Source organism: Aedes albopictus, chromosome 3 (assembly GCF_035046485.1).
Source record: "Aedes albopictus strain Foshan chromosome 3, AalbF5, whole genome shotgun sequence".
Classification (NCBI taxonomy): Eukaryota; Metazoa; Arthropoda; class Insecta; order Diptera; family Culicidae; genus Aedes; species Aedes albopictus.
Genome location: NC_085138.1, coordinates 437,705,424 through 437,729,772, shown reverse-complemented (window position 1 = coordinate 437,729,772; position 24,349 = coordinate 437,705,424). Strand labels below are relative to the sequence as shown.

The 24,349-nt window shown below is 37.5% G+C and overlaps 1 protein-coding gene across 1 annotated transcript in view; it reads right to left on the bottom strand.

Moving 5' to 3' along the window:
* The window catches only part of LOC109425999 (glutamate receptor ionotropic, kainate 2), a 31,731-nt gene extending 11,528 nt beyond the window's left edge, over window positions 1-20,203 (bottom strand). The window contains exons 1-2 of the mRNA XM_029875945.2: window positions 19,535-20,203; window positions 9,259-9,781 (exon numbers count right to left, since the gene is read on the bottom strand). Coding sequence (XP_029731805.1) covers window positions 9,259-9,781; window positions 19,535-19,834 — 823 coding nt within the window. The 5' untranslated portion in view covers window positions 19,835-20,203. The remainder of the gene's footprint in view (window positions 1-9,258; window positions 9,782-19,534) is intronic.
* Between the last annotated feature and the right edge of the window lie 4,146 nt (window positions 20,204-24,349).

The following is a 24,349-nucleotide window of genomic DNA, read 5'->3' as shown; positions in this document are numbered from 1 at the left end:
AAAGGAAACTTCATTCTTACTATGCACTCTACGGTTTCGAAAAAAGGCTATGATGCCAAATTCCAATAAGATGCAGGGCGTAGTTTCATTAACTTATAGCTGGAAAAAATCCTATTCCAGGACTCAAACCTTGAATCTTGGAATCGACAATCTCATGCCCAACCATCTGCACAGTAGAATAACTAGCCACAGAAGTTCAATGCCGCGACTGTTCGTGTGACTAACATCTAGTTTGCCACGCCCTTACAGCGTCAGCAGCGGTACTATAAGTGTCAAGTTAATTTTGTTTACCAAAACAAAAGGTACTCTACATGAAGGACACTTAAAAATTGTAAATTATTGCAATTAAAGTTATTAAAATAATTAATTTAGAAAAGTGACTACAGCGCCATTGGAGTTCTAGTGTATTTCTATTATCTGCACCAATTTGAAACTAATGCAGATTAGACAAAGAAGTGTAATGACGTTTTAATCATTGGTAACTTTGTTTTATTTTGTGCTGGCAACTCTGTACAATTTTTAGTATCAACGTGGCAAACTTTTGATAATTAGTCAATGAAAACGATTTCCTACACTAAAATGATGTATAAACGTATAAATGTATAAACTAGTTGCTAATTCTACACTCCCTGAAAGAACTTCTAAAGGAACTTCTGGAGTTATGCCTAAGAGTACTACTGTCAAAACATTCCTGAGAGGTCTTCTAAAAATCAATGATGAAACTCCTGGAGGCATCACTAAATCCTTCTTGAAGAATCTGTAGAAACTTTTGGAGAAATGTGAATAATGAATAATTACTGAAATTTAATGAAAAATGAGAAAAAAATGTTCACAGTTTCGTATTGGAATGAACACTATGCAATTTTATTTGAAATTTTTTAGATGTTTTTAATAAGAGTCTGCTGCACATTGTTGTAGGCAAAAAATATTAATTTTATAGACAGACTCAAGATCCAATGATCAGACTTCAAATTGTTTTTAATTTTAATATAAGGCCATAACTTTATTGATTGATTTTTTTTTATTGATATTCTCTTGATAGGGTAAGAAATCAAACTTTGAACTAGTCAAATTGTAATCTTAATTTGAACCATTTCAAAATTCATTTAAACGACGTACTTTTCAGGCAAATATTGTCCCGAATAAGATGTTAAACAGCTTTCCGTAATATAACCTGATAACATGGACTTTAAAAGCATTGAAAAAAGCGTTTTTGTCATGGAAAACAGGCAATTGAAAAATCACTGTGATTTCACCCATTCGCCCCACGAGAAAGCACATTTTCGGTGCACTCGTTCAGCTCATGCATTGTATCACACGCAATATGTGAACACGTCAAATGAAAGCTTATTTATCGTACAATCGACCAATTGAATAATATTCCGCATTATTTGTCATAAAATTATCAAATTTAAGTGATTTTTGCTTGGAGAATGTTATCTTAAGTTGAACCATTTGTAATCTATATTTGAACTAGTAAACGTGGGTGAGCTTCTAGTGTTGGCCTGTAGATTGCGCTAGTGGTTGCTTTGTTTACTCTTGGGGGATGAAAAAATCCAAATTTAGTTTGTAAATTCCTAAAGAATTTCGAACATTCTGAGTTGAGATTCCACTGCCTAATGAAAAATAGGTATGAGAATTAGCAAATTCATGTGATTTTTCATTGTTTAGCATGGAATTGGCTGTTTTGTGAGTTGCTCGAGCTGCTGCCGGCAGTAGTTCAAATTAAGATTAAAATAGGTTCAAATTATGATTACGATGGTTCAAATTAAGATTAAAATCATTGTTGATAAAAAATCAAATATTAAAATGAAATTCGGTGCAAATACAAACTTTTTACCATTTAACAGAAAGCTTATACCTTGGCTTTCATGTACATACGATTTTGCCGTAGTAAATTATTTCCATGTGGGAGAAAAAATCACTTAAAATTTGCACTGCTTCAGAAAGCCGCAATTTGGTTCAAATTTTGATTACCTACCCTAGTATTATTTTCGAAAATACAATCCGTTTTCGGATAATCTCATGGTAATGTACTAGAGATTACTTCAAAAGTAATCAAATATAAATCATCAATTTTCTCTTCCGTGCAATGGTCGTATTGCATTTGAACTACCCCTAAACCCCCATCGGATTTCATGTAACGCAACTGAGACCCTTCGAAACCTCCCGAAAACGCCCCAGAAGCCCCCTTCCTGAAACTCCCTTGAAAGCCCTCTGAAACCCCGCATGACCCCCTTTAAATCTCCAAGCCACTCGCACTTCTTAAACTTCTTTGCAATCTTCAAATCCATTTAGGTAATAAATTAAATCCATATAGGTAAGAAATCCATGAGGGTAAAACTTCTTTTTAGGCATTCCGGACTCATAACCCAAATGATGGTTTGGGCACGTTTGGGTGTAGACGCAATTTGTTCTCAGTTGACAGCAGAGATACCATATATACAGATTTATCTGTATTATACAGATTTTTGAGCATCTGTACAGACAACGTTTATATGAAATACAGATTTTACATTTGTATGGGATACAGATTTTTGAACGAGTGATACAGAAAATCATCTGGCATCTCTGGTTGACAGTCAACTTTCTCCCCTTTTGAATTGCTGAGCATTTTTCATTTATATTCGTCAGTTCGTCAGTTCGTCATTCAGCGTCATTTATATTCGACCCCATGTTTATTTGGTCAATGTCTTCATGTCCACTGAAAGTCCACTGTGACTCTTTTAAACAAGGATGATAATGATATCGAAAAATTATTCACTCAAAAACAATCTTGCTTGGGTGTTTTCTTAGATATCGAGGGTGTTTTTAACAACCTTTGATGATTTCTAATTGGATTTACCGACTAAAATTTACTGAATTAGAAAAACTGACATCTCTTCTTGACATTGCGCCATGCAGCGATTAAGAAGTGGATGCCCCCAAGGGGGGGACGTGTTCCCACTTTTGTAGAACCGCATAGCAGTACATTAGCAGAATACATAGCGGAATTCCTACTGGTTTTGCCGACGACTACCTAACACCGTTAGTTGATATGTGTATCTATCTGCATTCTTCTCGACCTAATGCAAAGCGCTAGTCAGGTAGTTGAGAGTTGGTGTTGCCATAATGGCCTCTCGGTAAATCCCAGTAAACCCTCAATTCTGGAGCAACATTTGAAAAGGACATACAAGCTTTGGTAAACAATGATTTCACACGTCGCTCCTGAGCCCCCATCAGCTTATTCACAAAAACTAAGACCGTTATCAGATAGAGCAAACATCGATCTTTCGGCTAACGGCAAAAGGGCGAAGTAAGAATCAATTCAAAATTAAGCCATCTTCAAAGGATGTGCTTAATGGAGACGTCTAGAGCATTCTCTTCAACTGCCATGGCCATGACGTGATCACACTACACATTCATCTCAAACAATAAACACTTTCTTGCACTTACCGCCTTTGGTTACTCTGTTTACTATAGGAAACTCTTGTGAACCGCAGATCAACACACACATGTTGGGAGCCCCTCCACGACTTCGCCACAAGGGCTCTGCAAGGCTGACAGTTGTCAGCTTAAGAGACGTCACCTGAATGTGAGTGGAGGTCGAAGAAGGAGCAACGTCATCAGTTTAGTTTGTTTGCGATAGCAAGTGATTCACACGTTTTATTAATTGTACTTTTAGTCAATAAAGTTTATTTTAATCTGTTTGTGAATCGCGCGCGTACACACACCATTTCTTTAATATCGCATTCACCGACGATGTACAGCCTTCCACTAACACCGTGTCCTGTTTCAGGTTGACTAAGCTGTTGCATTGCTCAACAACCTGCTGCAGGGTCAAATCTGCCGATTCGTTGAATTTGTTGATAAGGCGCATCCGAATTTCCGCCTCCTGCTTGGATTTAAGGCCACAAACGTAGATGAGGCACTTAAATTGTTCTTCCGTCAACTCCGAAAGCTTGAAGTCGACGCAGGCTTTATTCACCTTACAGGAGTAGGCAAGGTAGTCATCCCCGTCCTCCTTCGTAGTCTGCAGGCAGTTATACCGGCGTCGGAAGGTGGAGACTGTCGCACCGAACAGCGATTTCAGCTTAGCTACCGTTTCCTCAAAGGTGAACTCCCGAGCGAGCTTCGGTAGGATGAAGCTGTTGTATCGCTCATGATCGGGTGGGCTCAGCTTTCGTAGAAGAAGTCGCACTTTTGCAGCGTCATCAAGCTTTCCGGCATCTTTGTCGAATAGGTCGATGTAGCGGGAAAACCAAGCGTCGAATGTGTGCCCATTGTCTTTATCGTAGACGAATTCCGCCATGTTGCTTGACAGGGAATCCAGCACCGATTCGTCGCGGGACAAGTTGTTGACGGCAATCTGCGTGGCGGTCAGCTGCTGGGCCAGCTGTCTCATCAGGATTTGCTAGTTAATCAGGATTTGCACCACAGCTTCGGACATGTTTGTCGGCTGCGGCTGTCCTCCTGACGCTGAACCTCCGTTGTTCTCCGCCATTGCACTTTATCCACGGTCTTCCAATCCACAAAAACGCCTTATTTTGGGATGAACGCGCAATGTTTTCGCACGAAATCTTCAAAACCTCTACTACTCTACTAAAATGACTACCTTGCCTACTCCTGTAAGGTGAATAAAGCCTGCGTCGACTTCAAGCTTTCGGAGTTGACGGAAGAACAATTTAAGTGCCTCATCTACGTTTGTGGCCTTAAATCCAAGCAGGAGGCGGAAATTCGGATGCGCCTTATCAACAAATTCAACGAATCGGCAGATTTGACCCTGCAGCAGGTTGTTGAGCAATGCAACAGCTTAGTCAACCTGAAACAGGACACGGTGTTAGTGGAAGGCTGTACATCGTCGGTGAATGCGATTGCTCATACCAGGCGAGCGAAACCGAAGCGTCAGGCGCCTTCGGACAAGAACCAAGGAAATCACAACCACAGCAACCGTCCGCATGCTTCGGGGTATTTTCGCCAGATTCGGAACTCCTGAATTGCTGGTAACGGATAACGGCACACAATTTACTAGCGACAATTTCGAATCGTATTGCGAGAAAAATGCCATTCTCCACCTCAAGACTGCACCCTTCCACCCGCAGTCGAATGGCCTCGCTGAGAGGTTCGTAGACACCTTTAAACGATCGCTAAAGAAAATCACCGCCGGAGGGGAAACGCTGGATGAAGCTATCGACACCTTCCTACAATGCTATCGGTCAACACCATGTCGCAGCGCACCTGGTGGGAAATCGCCGGCAGAACTCTTGGTTGGTAGACCAGTACGAACTTCTCTGGCCCTATTGCGTCCACCTACACAGTACCACAAAAACGAAAACACCAAGCAGGAAGAACAATTCAATTTGAAGCACGGTGCGAAGGAAAGAACATATAGCTCGAAAGATCTTGTTTGGGCTAAGGTGTTCAGAAACAACAAATGGAGTTGGGAAGCAGGACAGGTCATGGAACGCATAGGCAAAGTTATGTACAACGTTTGGCTGTTGTCCAGGCAAACACTGATAAGATCGCATTGCAACCAGCTTAGAACACGCTACCAGTCCGAGAACCTGCAGCATCAACAGTCGTCAGCGGAACCTGAAGTCCCTCTGAGCATCTTGCTGGACGATTGCGGCCTGAGTTCGGCCTCACCGCCGGAGACCGGGCAACGACCTGCCCCGCCTGGAGAACTTCAGCAACCTAATCAACGTGAAACCCAACGCCGTCCCACAAGCAACCGAAATCATCAACCGATTCCCACACGCCAGTCTACGAGGGTTCGTAGACCGCCCGTGAGGTATGAACCTTACCAACTTTTCTAAAAGGGGGGAGGTGTTGGGAGCCCCTCCACGACTTCGCCACAAGGGCTCTGCAAGGCTGACAGTTGTCAGCTTAAGAGACGTCACCTGAATGTGAGTGGAGGTCGAAGAAGGAGCAACGTCATCAGTTTAGTTTGTTTGCGATAGCAAGTGATTCACACGTTTTATTAATTGTACTTTTAGTCAATAAAGTTTATTTTAATCTGTTTGTGAATCGCGCGCGTACACACACCATTTCTTTAATATCGCAACAATTTTGTGCTGGCAACTCTGTACAATTTTTAGTATCAACGTGGCAAACTTTTGATAATTAGTCAATGAAAACGATTTCCTACACTAAAATGATGTATAAACGAAATGTTCGTAACACATAGGAGCAATAGCTCATTAAATTAGTCACGTAAAACAATGTAAACTTACATGACTTTTACATGAAACATCGTAAAAATGTTGTATTTTTTCGTGTTTTTTAACGAAAATTTTTGAATAACTTTGAAATACGCAATTTAAACACCGTAGTGTCTTCGGGACTTGGAGAAGGCGAATGAACCACGAGCTGCATCAGCTGCTGGGAGAACCAACCATCGTCCATACCGCGAAAATCGGGAGGCTACGGTGGGCGGGTCACGTCATCAGGATGTCGGATAGCAACCCGACTAAAATGGTTCTCGAGAGTCATCCGACCGGTACAATAAGACGTGGAGCGCAGCGAGCTAGGTGGGTCGACCAAGTGGAGGACGATCTGCGGACCCTACGCAGAGTGCGGAACTGGAGACATACAGCCATGGACCGAGTGGAATGGAGGCGGCTACTATGTACAGCAGAGGCCACCCCGGCCTTAGCCTGACCGGTAAGGTAAGTAAGTGTCTTCGGCAAAGTTGTAGAGTATTGTTCTAACTATATCCTAACGGTATCTCCGGCACCTTTTCGCAGCAATTTTATGAATTTCTGTGAAAACGGCTAAAAACACAAAATCGATTTGATACACCTCTAAACCTTTAACAATTTGGCTCAATTTTGGACTGAAGCCTTGTTTTTGCATGTGGATTGATAATTTGATGTGACACGGGTAGGTCAAAAAAAGTGAACAGGTCTAATGGAGGTATTTGGTCTTCTCACGGTCGCCATGTAATAGGGGTTTGCGGGGCATAATTAGAACCCTGCATTTCCACTATAAATATCCAAATATTCAACACAAACTGTTCGTTTGCAGCTTTATTATCTGTAATCCAATAACGAATACGTTTGCCATGACATATAAAGCAAATATACATATACATCAACTGACGCAAGTTTTGATATTTCTCGCAAGCTGATTCGCTTTTAAATTGTAATTCTTGGAAATTTTTGGACAATGCTCTTTGAGAATTCGAATTCTCAACTAAGTCTGAACCTTATTTCTGATGATATTCGTGCCTGGTAAATTGTCGACGAGGCCCTGGATTACTGGAATGGTTTTTGCTAAATATTGATCCAAGGTTTCTTGAGAAATTGTTTTCTTTCAAGAATCCCATTTAACCATTTGAAGCCGGAATTTTTCCAAGTATCATTATAGAGTTTTTTCTACGTATTTCTGTAGTTTTTATGATCAACGGCATAAAAAGGGCAAAATATGAGGCAGAATATTTTTCTGGATATTCTAGGTCATCCAAACTATAAAATTCTATTCGAAAGTCTCTATTTACTTGAAATTCTAGTAGATTCAATAATAAAATGTTTCGGATAATTTTTATTTTAGTACACATCATGAAAAGAGGGATCAAGTCTCCCATTTCCAAAATACGACATATTCTTAAAAATTTAAAGAAAACTTACAATTTGAAATAAAACTTGAAAAGAAAATGAATAGAAAGCCTCTGAAGTTATTTTCTCTATAACCCTTTGAAGCCGATTTTTTCAATTGTTGTTCCAACCTCGCTGGTGTCGAACACGTTTGTTATGCTCGGTTTCATCGCCGGGGTCATATTGACCCTTCCGGCTCCAAAGGGTTAAATGAATCATGTGCTGAAAAGGGGATTAAGTATGACCCATTTTTGTGAAATACATCATATGACATGCCTCCATAAAGTTCCTGTTTTGAAAACTTTAACAATAATTTAAAGTCCTTCTGCTATTATGATCTAACAATAGATGTTTACCTACCATTCTGTGCGAAAATTGGGTTAAGTTTTGTGTTTTTTTAAGTTACAGGCAAATTAAGAAAAAAAGGATCAAGTTTACCTAGTCTCCCCTAAACAAAGCTACGATATGTAATCTATCAATCAATGGACATCATCAGATCAGCTGGGGTCTCCTAATCTATTATGATGTTTAGAATCTAGCATCTACAACAATTGATGTTTCTGTTTTGGCAATATACAGCTATGTTGCATAATCTATTACACTTACTGAAGCTAACAGAATACAATCAGAGATTATGACATAGTTTCGGGATATTCAGAATCGACACACTGTCCTCAATGTATTACATGGAGTCTACAGCTGTAATAATATCTTTTTTACTGTTTTGAGTCACACAACCAAGAATGTTTCCACTTACCTGACAATTGTTCGACTCATTTGACTATAACTCAGTTCAGAAGCTTATTACTACAATGTTATGTTCAGAAAATTTGTAGGATAGTGTTTTTCCTAGAATTATTGCCAAAGTGTTATCTCTGGTGATCAATCGATCAACTTTTCAGCACGACCCGTTATTTGGCTCTTCAGATTTGTGCTCTTGAAAATTCGAGATGTAGAAGTTTAGTAATACTGAAATATCTCAAAGGTATTTTGGAATGGCTCTGAGATTCACAGACGTTCACGGATATGGATGGGTTAGACTAGGTAACGTAACATTTTATTGCACAAATAATGACTACAACGAATGCAGAATTAAAAAAATGAGTTTCTTAAAAGTTTGAACATCCTTAAAAACTTGGATAAACCCCGAAAAAAAAAATCATTGAACATTTTTGTGGAATCTGTGGATAGAATCTTGGATGAATCAGTTGAGATATCCCCGAATCGTATTTTGGCGAATCTGAGGGAATTCCTAACAGAAACCATTCCTGACGAAATCTCTGAAAGAATTCATTACTGGATTCGCTAAATTAATAGGAAAGTATATTGAGAAACTATTACAGGAATCTCTGTAGAAGCTTTGAGAAGCATATTGGCAACTAAATGGCTGAAATTTTGAACACAATCCAGTCAGTATACATTTTTGCATCGGGAATCTTTAAAAAATCGATACACTTTCAACAATTTTATACTTCGAATGAGTGTAATCAGTTTCGTACCTTTTAATTCCAGCAAAAAGTTCGTCGCCAGATGGGGCTGACAAAATCGGGTCCGTACTATATAGCATATTTTATTAAAAAAAAATGTTTTTGTGTCCCCATACATTTTTTTTAAGTTTAGGTCCTGTGGGAGACTACTTAGCCTTGAGATACTTGAATAAAATAATCGATTTTAGTGTACTCACCTCCCGTTGGTGACAGGGTGCTGCCCTGTTTCATCAGTGCACCGTACACAAACCAAACGCAGTGGGGCAATGTGTACAAAACCTGCTCCTTGTCTTTGGTCATTTTGTACCGCACAATTAGCATTCCGTAGATGATCGGACCGACGGCCAGCAACGATACCAGAATCAAAATCCAAACGTCCCTATTGAAGGGAGCCAACAAGCCAGATCCGCTGGCCGACTCCATCGGACGGACCATAATCATCATCCATTCGCCCTCGTCCAGCCCGGCCGAGTAGAGAATGTACTGGCGGGCGTCGGCCAGGATGGGTAGAAACGCTACGGCAATGTCCGCTTTCTCGGTGGCCAACAGTTCGATGATACTTCCCTGCATGTCGTTGCTCGAGCCCACAATGTTGTGCTCGGGCATTACCAGCGTGTAGTTGAATTTGAACTTTTCCATGAGGAACTCGAGCAGTTCGAAGGCCACACCGCGCCCGACCAGGGTTCCATTCTGTCGCTCGGTGTAACTCAGGGGCCAGTCCTGCGGAATGTGGATAAAAAGTAAATCTGTTACCTAAATGTTTGATAGATTACAAAAATTTTATATCGTTTTTTATTTTTTTTTTTTAATCTTCAATAGGCAGCTGGCGTAGAGCCGAATCTCGAAAATATTATCATAATTTAAAAATGTTCAAACTGACGATCGTAAATGTAAAAGGTGAGAGCCTAGAGAAATTGATTCAGATGAAATTGAAGAAACTATAGTCGACAACCAGAATCCCAATTTTCAACTAGAACGTGAAAACTGTGCTGCTGTACGTCAGTGAAACTTGGTGTGTATCAGTGGAGAACACTCCACGGCTATAGGTCTCCATCAATAGATGCCTGCGATATATAATTCGTATATGGTCGCCTCACAATTGGATCTCCAACGTGAAGCTCTATCGTCGATGTCATCAAAAGCCGATTGCGACAAAAATTGTGAAGCGAAAGTGGAGGTGGGTCGGCCACACTACGCAGGAGCGGAAACAAAATCTGCAAACAAGCGTTAGGCCTACAGTACACAAGGTCAAATATTTGACAAGGAAAGAACTCTAGAAACAACATCAGTTTGACACTAATGAAAATTCGATCGAGTCAACCAAGATGTTTGAGCATTGGTTTCTTTTTGGACACATATTTGACGCTGTGTACCAACAGCTTTAGATTGGAACCCAGCAGGGAATCACAGCAGAAGTCCAGAGGCTCATGGCACCGCAGCCTCAACAACGGGATAAAGCAAGTCGACAAAAAATCACAAAATCAACGGATGAACAAAATCTCATTCAAATTGAAAAATATCTATAGTCAAACATGGCCTATTTTACCGTGTTTTGGAGTGGCAATGCTCGGATGTTATTTTGCTAAGATTAATGAATGTAAACGGTGGAAGCAGTACCTTGACGAACATTTCGGCGAGAAGCATAAAGAAAAATACATTAAGTTGCCATTAGACTGTTTGTCATTATGCCAAATATTTGTCATCGAAGTTCGACATTCATCCAAGGTTGCTATGATTCACGTTGTGTTGGTCATTGTTTGGCCAAATATTTGTCATGTCTAATGGATAATAATTATCCAGGTTTATGGCCTTGTTTAAAAATTTACAATTTTATTTTATTAAATTATTTAGTGTTATTGTCAGCAGCTTCGTTCTCTTCATCATGATGGGGTGTTTTCTAAAACATTCGTCTTCTTTTTGGCGTAACATCCCCTCTAGGACAAAGCACGTTTCTCAGTTTAATGTTTTATGAGAACTTCAACAGTTATTAACTGAGAGTTTCTTCTGCCAATGACCATTGTGTATGCGTAAATCGTGTGGCAGGCCCGAAGATATTCTATGCTCAAGAAAGTCAAAGTTTCTGAACTGATCAGGAATCGAACCCTTCACCTTCAGCATGACCATTTTGAATACTAACGCTTGTACAGCTGTGGCTATATGGGCCATAAAATCTAATACTCATAATTGTGCGCAAAGCTTTTTATGTCCGGTTTGTCTCCGATTAGCGGCGCCAGTCGTGTGGGCGTTTTGTAAACCTTGTAGTGTAGGTTCGATTTCCACTTCAGTCGGGGAAAACTTTTCATCAAACGTAAAATTCTCCACTAGACCACTGGCACAAATTTCCCAAATGGAGGAGAACATGCCTCTGGAGTCGACCAACTGATACCTGAGACCTGGTTGAAGTACACCGTCTTTCAAATAATATATGTATCGTTGTCGAAAGGGTCGTTAATTTTTTTCTTTTTTCTTCATTTTCGTACTAATTGAAAAGTTTATAATGCTATTAACTGTACTTACACTGATTTACACTACCAAACTAAATTACACAGCTAAGGATATTGAAAAAAAAATTGGTTGACAGAAATTCCTCATGACAAAGATAACAATACAGTGCCGATTCGTTCGTTGGGGGCTCGCTAGATGGACTGTCTCGATGGTTGAATGTTCACTGGTTGGGGCAAAACCCAACTAAAAAGCACTGTCAATGTCAAAATCGATGTCAAAACGAGTTTGACGTCTGACCGCCGTCGCATCGCAGCTCCTATATACAGAACGTTTGTGCAAGAATGTGAGTGTTTCGTGACGTATTTCCTGTCACTTGCGTATGTCTTGAGCATTCTGATCAATTGTCAGTTGACCCAACGAATGAACACGGTTCGCTAATCGGGGCGCAATCGTGACCCAACCAGCGAATCCAGGCTGTATAGTCGAAAATTCTAAAATCGAATAAGAAAAACTTTATTTTTTGGAGGCAATAAGAAAATAGAATAGAATAAAAAAAAATTTAAATAATTTTAACCCTTTCGGGACCGAGCGCAAAAAAGTTAAATCTGTATACTAATTGCTCAAATTTGACTCTCCAGAACTCTTAGATTTCCCAACAAAACAACAATTGGTGTCCCTTGTTTAGAAGAACTACTATTTAACTTTTGATTTCTAGCTTTGGCTATCTGGATGAATCGGAAATAAAAATATTCGACAAATAAAATTTTTTCGTGTTTTACGATTTTTGTCCACTTTTTGTTTAACTTACTACCGTCGTCGTGCGGGACTTCTTTATACACTTTTTCATGGTTTTTCAACTTTATGACATTATAACTCCCAGAGTAGTCAATGGATTTCCAGAATTTTTACTCACAATAATCGTGAGTATGTATGTTGGTAAGGATGCTAAATCCATCAATAAACAAAAAAGTTGTTCATACACCAATCTAACACATCTCATATAGAACTGGATGGGGCTACTTTGGACATTTTTAATTTTAACAAAACTGCGTTTAAAATTCTAGGATTATTAAGAAAACTACATTGTACCAATACTGTTGCATACTATATCAAGCATTATTTCAATAAATATATGCGTTTTTAGATGGCTCTGTGCTATCTTTGGTATTATGAGCAGCGTGATATTGTGATATAGACAGCCCTAGAAAAGGTACCATCAATCCTTTATTTAGGTGAAATGGTTATTTATAATGTATAACGATACAAATATTCGATTGTATATGCTACGTTGATACATCTTGAATGAATTGAGCAACTCTTTGAAATTCATGAACTGTAGAAACAATACATGCAAAGCAAATGTTCTGATACGTTATATATATTGATTTTGGTTTATTCGATGTTTTTTCGCGTCCTGGCAAGCAATAGACTAATAGACATAGACTAATCGTTATAATATTTATTCTTGTAATCAATTTTAAGCAGTGCTGAAAATTTCATTTCGGCATATCTAAATTCAATCACCTACAGCACATTTTAGAAGCTGAACTGAGAATATGGTATATGAAAAACTTGTGCGGCTAGACCAGTTCTGCAAGAAAGTCACGGAAAACCTGCTTTTTTTCTAATATTTAAGGTAAATGTCACGGACTGCCTTTGCAAAATGCCAAATGATATTCACCGTGAATATCATTGGCATTTTTCGAAGGTAGTCCGTGACATTTACCTTAAATATTCGGAAAATATCGTTTTTTCCGTGACTTTCTTGCAGAACTGGTCTAGCTGCACAAGTTTTTCATATACCTTATTCTCAGGTTCAGCTTCTAAAATGAGCTATATGTGATTGAATACAGATATGACGAAATGAATTTTTCAGCACTGATTTTAAGTGATGTCTAGCGTTTTCCAAAAAAACGAAATTTCTTTCCATTTCTATCATTAAGCTTGGAAATATAACAGTTTCAAAATGGCTATATTTTATTACCTACTAGTTTATCAAGCAACAATGAAATTTTTTAATTTTTTTATGCACAATGGGAAAACTTACACCAAGTTGAACACATAAACGAACATTTTACACATCCCGATCATTTTGTCTATCCCCTGTACACAAAAGAATTCAAATCCAAAAACCAATGGTATTGTATCGAGGAAATGAAAGATTTTTTTAATAGAATTGCAAAAGTACTACAGAAGGTGGCCAAAATGTTTGGGATAGGCATTTTTTTTCCTCTCACAAAAAAGTTCAAAACGCTGTAACTTTTCATAGAGTACATCAAAAATTCTAAAATTTTGACTGTTTCTTAACCTACTATATGTGCATTATTGGTACAATTTTGAGCTTGATTGGTTGATCTTTCGCGAAGCTAGAATCGTTCTCGGAAAACACATATTTTTAGGCAATTTATTTTTGAACTGTCATATCTCGAAAACCAGTGAACCGAATTTAATAAACTTCTGAAAGTTTATCAACAATATATTGATACTTGATACGACGCTATAAAATGTAATATTTTCTTCAAAATAGATTTCCCATCTGTTTTCTTATTTAAATATTATCAATGATTGGCGCTAAAACGTGATAGCTTTTTGAAAATATGGAATATACTCACTTGTTCGATATAAGTACAGTCAACTTTCGGTCGTTGGGCTACGTCTAGGTGGGCTACGTTTTAACTGGGCGCCCGTTAGGTGGGCTATAGCACAGTTAAAACGAAGTCAAACGTCACTTTTTGACGAGAAGCACGATTTGTCAAGGTTGGTAGCCCTGAATCTCTATTGTTAAAGATTATTTGACAGCTCAAAACTCAGCCCACCTAGTGAAAGTCTTTCACTAACTGGGCTAAGAGCTTAGTGCAACGAGCGAAAGTTGACTGTAGTAAACCAGACTGCCACTAACTTTTGCAAAAGCAAGTATTTATGAAGAAGACGCATGGCTAGTAAAATATCTGAACATCTAAAATACGTCCTATAAGCGATGCTCCAGAGTAGAAATATCAGCATTGAATACTTTTTTTTTTATCTGTATTATTTTTAGCCCTAGGCTAGTTCATCTCGGGACCCACGCTTTACTTCCCTTCCGAAGGAAGAACTCACGTTTTGCGAGTTTATCGGGAGTGGGATTCGATCCCAGGTCCTCGGCGTGATAATCAAGTGTTCTAACCATCACACCAGGTCCGCTCCACAGCATTGAATACACAGTTTACACCCTGGGCCATCTAATGATACTTGCACATACAACATTTCAAAATAAATTAGTTTTTAATTGATCAAAAAACAGTCAATACATATCCCAATTGACGGTATTTTTTTCAGATTTCGAGGCTTTAACAAAAAAAAAACTCATAGGTATACAAAGGTAGATGACAATGAAACTGTCCCTGCACCCTCAGGACTATGATAATCTTTTTCGGCGATGTTCAAGAAATATCACAGTCGCTGTTTACAATTAATAAATTTTTATCTTTCTTTGAAATTTAAGAACTTTTACACTTATCCCCTTAAGTTCCTTAACATCCCATTTTCATATTTTCTAGAAAATTGGCACATTTTGTTAAATATCTTCAATTTCTTCAAAAAGTCGTCAAATTTTGTAATCTATATGCGCAGCAGGCAGCAAGACAATGATCGGACTGCTTTTCATAAAAGTTTTAAGAAGTAGAACCCATGAAATAATGGGGACGAAAAATTTTTCCGTCCCTTAACACCCCATTTTACGGTATGTAGTATTAGCGCTATCACGCCGTAAATATTAGATTTAGAATATGGCGTCCTTGGTGATAATTGTAGGAAAAATAATAATCTACACGTTTGTTGAACATCACTTTTTTATATTGGGCTTCCGGACTGAGTTATAAATAAATGAGTCAAACGATTGCCAGGTTATCGAAAACATTCTTGGCTTCGACCAATCTTGACACCAGACATAATTTGAATTGAGCTCAAAAACTTCAAAAGAATCTCTTGCCACACTCGAACTTTTGCCCCACTTTACCCTACACATTTTTCTTAAATCTTCTTTACTTCGTGTAGAAGTAAAGATCTTTTCCAAATTTGGACACCTGACCCTACACAACTAGTGGATCAACTTACAGTAAAAGTTTGAGAACATTTTACACACTTTTTTATGCACTTTTTAGAAAGTTGCCGCTATTTGATCATTTTGAGAAAAGTATGAATTTTGCCTGTTCCGGTCATTTTGTCTATCCTCTGTATTTTGAAACTCCAACTAAATATCTATTCTGATATCAAAACAGTTCAATAATATATTATTCACAGAGAACACAAAAAAATATCAGAAGTACACATAAAGGTCCCATTAGACATAACAAATATTTGGCCAAACAAGCCTAACAAATGGCCAACACAACGTAAATCATGGCAACCTCGGATGAATGTCGGACTACAATGGCAAATATTTGTCATTATGACAAACAGTCTAAAGGCCCCTTAACGGGTGGCCACTACAATTTCGGATTTTTTTGAAGAGATCATACTCTCAAAATGGCAACCTGAATCTACCTATCGTTATTGTTCTTTCATGCCAAATATAAAACTTAAGAGGAAACAAACCATCATCCTTTACCAGAAAATCAAAAGCAGTTTTTTCGCTGAAATCACTACCAATTTCAATAAAAATTTATCACTGTACTCTACTCAGCATCAGGATAACTGTGAAATAATTTTCATTGACGGTTTTTGGATTTCTTAGGAAGAAAACCGCTTTTGATAATTGCTGATGACTGAATGATAGTTATTTGAGCCTTAAGTACTTTGAACGTAGTACATAACTTGTACAACAACTTTTTGGAGTGTTGTTGGAGCAACTACTTTGTACCACTTTTCATAGCTTACTTTCACGCATTTTCTGCATTTGCGAAAAAGTGGGTTGAAATAGCGTGACAAAGGGTATTATCGGCAGGTTTGTTCTCTTCGTTATGGGGGTTTTTGTCAGCCAAATTTCCTGAAACTTGATAGTACTTGGTAGGGAAAGATTTGAGGCCAATTTTGAGTTCAATAGGTTTAAAAAAACACGCCGACACGAAGAGACCAACGGCCGAAAATACGTTAGTTTCCCTAGTTACATAGATTAACTGCTACCTTTTGCATATTACATACTCACACAACAATAAGACTATTTGAATATTTTATATTTTACACGGCATTCTATTTATTTATCCAGCCCATGCCGCAAAAGTACAGAGCATCTCCAGCACAAATCGCGTAGACAGGACCTTTTTCAATTCAAACGAAATTTTGCTCATGTAGGGTAATTCATGTATTTTGGACAGGCTGAGGACAACGTTGGAAACATTGTCGCTTAAAGGCCTTAGAAACCAATTGAATATTTTGCAAAAATACTTATACGCTTATAATATGACTGTACTTTGCATTCCTGGTGACTAAAATCTTAACGAAAGCATTTTAAGCTGAGAAAATCACAATTTCCAATCGCCTGGTAGAATTGAATTTTGGACACCGAAAATATGTTTTGGACACCCTCAGGTATATATAATTTGGACAGGGCCATTATCTTAAAATTTAGCCACGAATACTGTTAAATCATGGAAGTAGTATTGATTAACAAAGATTTTCTTGCAAATAATCTAATTTCTTCCCTTAACAGGCATCTGTTTTGGGAATTAGAGCAGTTTTTGCTAAATTCATAAAAACACCGCCAGACCCACAGAAAACGCCTCAAGTATGCAATCACACGGCATCCCCATGTACTTTATCACATGACCAAAATATATCAACAGTAGAAAACCTGTAATATATTTTGTACACCACCTGTTATAAGCGTTCCAGGTGAATGTTAAGAGATTGGCTGCCTAATGCTTCTTTATTGAACATTTTTTATTTTAATAAGGCATTTAAATTTCTTACAATTACTATTTCAACGATTTTGGGGTGAATATTGTATGTGACTGTGAAGTGTATGTCGTCTTGCATACCTGTGCATTTGAAGGGTTTTAGGGAAATAATTTACATTTTCGATAATTTTGAAGTAAATTCGTAATTGCTAAGCGTATTCTCAACGTAAGTCATCAGAATAGGATCTGTTTGATTCAATAATCCATATTGAGAAGTACCGTAAAATGGGGTAACTTTGATAGTTTTTCAGCAAGATTTCTCAATATTTTTACATGTAATATTATTTCCCCAAGTTTTATATTTTTAAAACAAGTACTGGGGTATCAGTTATCAATTGCGATTAAAAGATTCGATAATCTGAAATATTTTGGATAACTTTTAGTTTTTCATATAACCGAAAATCAGATTTTCATTTTGGGGTAACTTTGATAATTCCCTAAAAACACATCAAATCTAAAAAAATATTCACACATTGAAATCTTAGGAGTATGAACATGATGAGAGAAGGCTTGTGGAATACATTAGATAGAATTTTTATATCAAAACATTGATTTTTTACCAAAATCTACATATAAAAATGAGTTTGTGGAGTATTGAGTGCAAAACACAATGCATTTAGCTATCAAACATCATTATCTTTGTAATAATAAATCCTTAACGGTACATCAACATATGAGTACACGTTATTCATGGTAAGTTTTCTTTTTTTCGGTAGTTTTTTAATGTTTTATTAACAAATTTTTAACAACACATATTTATCTACATGAAATTACAAGGGCATTGCATACTTTTAGGCGTTTATCAATGTATGGAGATTAATATCCCAATTTACAAAATTGCTTCCATTTCGTTAAAACACACTTCGTTAAGAGATTCGAGGCCAGATTTGGAATCTACTATGATGAATCTATCGAGAATAAGCGTCCATTCATTGAAAAAATAGTTGTAACGAAGTCGTATAGCAGTTTGTTTGAAGGGGTTGATAAATGACAAAAATATCAACAATTTTTATTTTTGTCCAAAAAGTTGTATATAAACTAGATTTTAATGAAAATACGTCTAAGATGAACTTTCATATGTATAGAATTGATTTACGTTTACCTTTTTCTTAACTGGTTGAAGGAATCATAGTTATAAGATAAATTACACAATGCCTGCCGCACTATCAAAGTTACCCGCATTATCAAAGATACCCCGTTTTACGGTATCTACTTTAATTAGCTCTCAGGAACAAGCCAAACATCACCGTGCCTGTCCAAATTATATTTTTTACCCTATGAGATTCTGTCTGAAAATGTTTTTCATTTTATTTGTTTCGGAATATTCTTCACCCATCGTTTGAAAAGGGTGTATGTTTTTTTTTTCAAAATTTATAATTCGAAAATGGTTTTTTGAATTGAAATGATGTTTTCGAAGATATTTGAGGATATTTGAAGGGTTAAAAAAAACTGAGAGTAATATTCATAGCGGATCTTTGTGGTTTCAATTGATCCTTGTTTTGATAAAAACTGTAAAACATACGTAAGTCCTAAGGGGAGATGGATATGTCAAAGTGTGACAAGCAATATATTAGGTATAGGAAAATACCCCTACGACGGGTCTTGAAAATTATCAATTGTAGCGCAATGGATGCTTCCCTCGAATCCATACGTGTTTCTTAATATTTTTGATTTTTTTAAATCTGCTGTAACTTAAGTATGGTTAGATAACATAGCATAGGCGCTTCACACGTTTTGATAAATCCAACACGTAGTGTCGCTTAAATAAACGCTGTAACTTAAGGGGTTATATATGTAAAGGTGCGTGAAATTGAAGAGTTTGAATTTTTGTTAAAGTATGTAGACATAATTTTTAAAATTCTCTTTCTACGTCTTACATGTTCAATGTATAAAATCAGCTTGAGAACATGAAAAAATAGTACTAACTAATTGCTTTAAAGAGGCTTTCCGTGACTACGATTTTCTGCGATTTATGGTTAGATGCAGGAAAAAAATATATGCATAGTTTTTCATTGGAACCTGTGCGAAGAATCAATTTAAAAAGTCTCAAAATTTGTTTGATTTGCTTGAAAAAAAAGTTAGAATCATTTGATCAACCTTCACTTAGGATCGTATTCTTGAAATGTTGAATTCAAATATGTATTCGAATCCTCACCTCCAGCGTGGTCACTTTGAGCATCCGTCCTTTCAGCTCGTTAGCCAGCTGTTCCATGTAGGCATCCTTGACATCCTGGCTGTTCTTTTCTTTGCTCTGATAGAATCCGGCAGCTATGGGATCTTTCGATGCTGGTCGGCTGAACCGTTCCGGCTGTACGACCGGGACGTCCGCTTCCACAATGGTTGGCAGTAGATTGAAACATAGTAGGGCAAGAAGCAACCGAGATGGCCACAGAAAACAGACAGATTTCTTTGCACTATTCACATTCACCTGTAATTGCGATTCACTGGCACTCATGGTTGAGAACAATGGCACTTGGGTGGAACATTTTTTTTTTGATCTTCTGAATATTTGTACTGCTAGTAGAATTCCTATGAACGGGTATGTAAAGCTCCAGATTCGCGTTCGAAACAATATTGTCAAATAAACGGGGAACAAGTTTGGCGGTTCAGCGGAAACGAAATAGAAAGAAAAATGAATCTTCCGGGAACTAAATTTGATACGAGGCACCGCGCGCAACAAAAAGCAGGGTTCGTGTCCTGTTTGCGTGATGTGCTCTTCTTTGCTTTCCGATTCGCGTCCGATTCAATCAAAGGTCCACAAGGAACTGATGGACGTAAGGGGTCACATATTGAACGGAAGTCGAATGGGTAGGAATTATGAATCATCACATTTTTATGGGTGTCGTATGTGATTGTGTATAATGGCAGATATCGGAATTAATATATTTTTGCCTTTCGATGGACCTTGCTACCGCTTGCTTACTGTAGGTGGGACGATTTTGATTTGTTGCATGTGCATACCTTTGAATCATTAGACTAATATATTGATACTACACGTCATGTCTGAACGTATAGATTCTTGAATTTATTTTTTGAGTTTCATAATCTGATCAGGATAATGTGAAATGAAATCTAGGATGAACTACCCTTATACGGCAAATTTGCCCTATAGGCAAATCTAATAGCATATGCACAGTTATTGATTGAAGGGCTTTCTTTGGCTTCATCAAATGAATTCGTATATTGTAAGGCAAGGACAATAATAGGATAAGGGAAGTCAAGAAGATTTTCGCGCGCGGGACGAGAATCGAACCCGTCGTCTCCAGATTGGCGATCTATAGCCTTCATCAGTAGGCTAACCGGAGGGGACCCCAACTTTCTGTTACGTAATAACTGATGGACTAATCAGTTCCTTTGAAATCTAAGTTATTTCAGAGATGCCTCCAATCTGGCAGGTACATCACGATGTCCTCGTAAGATTTTATTTACCTTGGATTATATTGAATTTTTCAATGTTTCATAATTCCTTCGATTATTCCAAAAAAGTATCTAAAAAATCGTTTAAAAATCCTGTAAAAGAGCACAAATAATTACCATAGTAAAGCGATTACTTCAAATACCTGCAACATTACTAAAAACAGATGGGTCACAGTCAGAATTATTAGAACAGACACAGCAGGCACAATGTCACTAACAAGAATAGTTATGTTTTGGTTGCCAGCTAGGTTACCAGTCGTGCAGTGCAGGTGTGGCTGCGATGAAAATCAAGAAAACTTGACACTTTGGGTACCTTATCCAAGACACGCACCTACAAGATGTTAGTCACAAGTTTTGCAGCGACACTGAAAGTCTAAGATATGTCTATTCCTTCGAGAAACTCCAGGAGTTCCACCTGAAATCACTCCAACTGGTTCTTTCGATGTCCTCCAGGAATTAATTCTGGGAATCCTCAAGAAGTTTCTTCTTGGATGTGTAAAGAATTTTCTTTTAGGATTTCTTTTTTTGAGAATTCTTCCAGCAGTTGCTTGTGGAAATTCTTCAAAAGGCTCTTTATTTTTTTTTAAATTTACGAGTATTTTAACTAATGCTAATTCTACACTTCGAAAGTTTCCTCTGTGCTTTTTCAAGGAGTTCTTTCTGAGATTCTCCCAGGAGTTTCTTGAAGACTTCCGTAGGAGTACCAGGAATCCTCCATCAATTATTTTTTGTGATTCCTTCAGTAATTCTTTTTGAGATTTATATGAAGGCACCTTAAGGGAATGAGGTTTCATTTGGAATGTCATCAGAACTACGTTTTCCGGGATTCCCAGAAGGAATTCCTGGAGATATGTAGTCACAGAACGATCTTTTGAAGTGAACCCAGAACGAACATCTGGAGGAATTTATACAAAACTGCTGGATGGTGATAAAATGTTGAGGAATGAAGTAGAAACGCCGGAAAGTGATCCCTAAGTAGTCCCGGGAGGGGATCCTGAAAGCATTCCGGAATAAGTTCTAGGAGGGATTATTTTCCTCCTAGAAGTTTTTTCCTGGATGAAACCAAGAAAGAGTTCTTGAAATTGCTGAAGGAATACCTGGAAGCAAATATGGTAAGAACTTTTGGAGAAACCCCGAAAAAAATCCAGGGTGAAATTCCTGATGGGATCCCACAAGATACTTCTGGTGTAGTCTTCGGAGAAAATTCTGAAGGAATCTTAGAAAAAAGTATGAGAGACTTTCCTTAACGATTCCCGGAAGGAATTACTGGAAAAATCTCGAAATTTTCAAAATGAGGAATCTCAGAAGAAATTAATTGAAAATCCTCAAAAGAAGAAATGAATTCCGGAAGGAAAATCTAGAAAAAATCCCAGAAGTATCTCCAGAAGATATCCGTAAAGAAATTCTGAGGGAATCCTCGAAGGAGCTTCTAGAGAAATCCAAGCAATTTTCCAAGAACTTCTTGAAAAATCACAAAAGAAACTTTTGAAGAATTTTCAGAAGGAATAACTAGAGGAATTTTCAAAAAAGAAAATCCTAAAAGGACCTTCTGGACGAATCCAAGGAACTTCTTGAGAAAACCCAGATTTAATTGCTGAAGAAACACCAGAAAAATAAACTGTAGGAGAAATTTCAGTAGGAGTTCCTGGAGGTCCCTCAAAGCTGGGATGCCAGATGATTTTTTTTTGAAAAATCTGTACTGTTTTCAAATATTTGTATCCCATACAAAATTTGGGAGAAAAATCTGTATCCCATACAAAATAAAATGGTTCTTTAGATCAAAATCGGATGCCAAAAATCTTTATAATACAGATAAATATGTATATATGGCATCCCTGCCATGAAAGAACCTCTGCAGAAATCTTAAAAAGAACTCTTAGATCAATCTCTAAAGGCACTCCTGCAGAAACTCTAGAAAAAGCTCCTGAATGAACCTAAAAAAAACTCTAGGAGGAATCTATTCTATTCTAGTGCTTGCACAACCAGTATTGAAAAACATCCTGGAAATATCAAAATTTATTTCGATATTTTCTTGTCAGCATTGATATTTGCAGCATGGCAGAGACGTGACACAAATATGAAAACGGTCAGGCCCACTGTGCAGACTAATGAGTTGGGAGATGATTCAAACATTTAAGGCAATCAGGTTATCCACTTATGAATAACATGATTGACAAACCTTTTTGAATAATTATTAAATGAAGGAAGAAACGGGGACAACCGTACCAACCGTTTCGTTTTAGGGGAATGGTGTTTGGACATAAAACCGTTGGGAGTGGTGCTGCTAAGAAGGTTAATGCACACTCTGTTTTGAAGTTGGCGTCTCTTCTTCTGGGATGGAGCACAGGCATTTCTCCACGTGTCCTGGCTTCAAAGCCTAGGCTCAAGCGCCATTGCTTGCTCTCGGCGTACTCTAGGAGGAATCTGAGAAGAAACTTCCGAAAGAAAATCAGAAGGAATTTATGGTGGAATTCGGAAGGAACTTCCGAAGGAATGTCTGAAAGAATTCATGGTGGATTCACGGATATTTTAAAGTGATGGAGACGCAAGGTCATATTATCTGTATATGAGAACAAAACTTGAAATTTTCAAAAAAATGCAGCTCAAAAAACGGCAAGAAGAACATTTGATATGTTATGTAAAACTAGTTGAACTTTCGTGAAAGAAAATAAAAAAAATACACATATAGTTATGGTCCAATATTTTGAAAATCATAAAAAAACTAATATGTTGACCATTTTTGCATATGCACATTACATTATAAGTATACATTACTTTTTTTACAATATTTTTTCTAAAATCTATAATTAATAATCTTTTCATTCTTGAGAAAAATTGCAAATCGGTCTTGGGTAAATCACCATTTGTTGCACACTTCAAAAACTCGACAAATGTTGCACACCTCATAAGAAAAGCATGGAGTGTGCAACATTTGGCGAGTTTTTAAGGTGTGCAACAATTGGCAATTTACCCTACTGATTCAAAAGTTTGAAAATAGTTTATAAGTTTATGGTGTAAATCCCATACGTAAAAATACGGTTCTCAAAACCTCTACAAGACTAATTGGTAATCAAAATGTTACTTGGGAAATATGATGAAGAAATCTTGAAAAAGTTTATTCTCTGAATCTAAAATAAAAACTGCTAGAATTCTAGAAACTCTGTGCTTTGCATTACATTTCGACGAAACCCAGTAGTCTAGTTATTTGTGGGAAACGTCCTCCACCTTCTTGCTACGTCCGTCTTACTACGAAATTCCTGTTTTGGGGTCTGGAGAACTTCTTGTGAAGCCCTTGAAGGAGGTTTTGACGAAGTGCTGATAGGTTCTCCATTGAATTACTGGAGAAATTTATTCAAATCTTCTAACAATTGTAGTTTTCAAGAATTTAGCTATTACTTTCAGTGCATCTAGACTGCGTCATAAAAGTAGTGAAAAATTAATGGTTTCACTATACAATAATCAATAAATCATTGACTCATACGTGGAATGCAATCATTGGCTAGGCGTACCGAAGTATCAAAGCTCGAGACAGCACTGATGACAATGATTGATC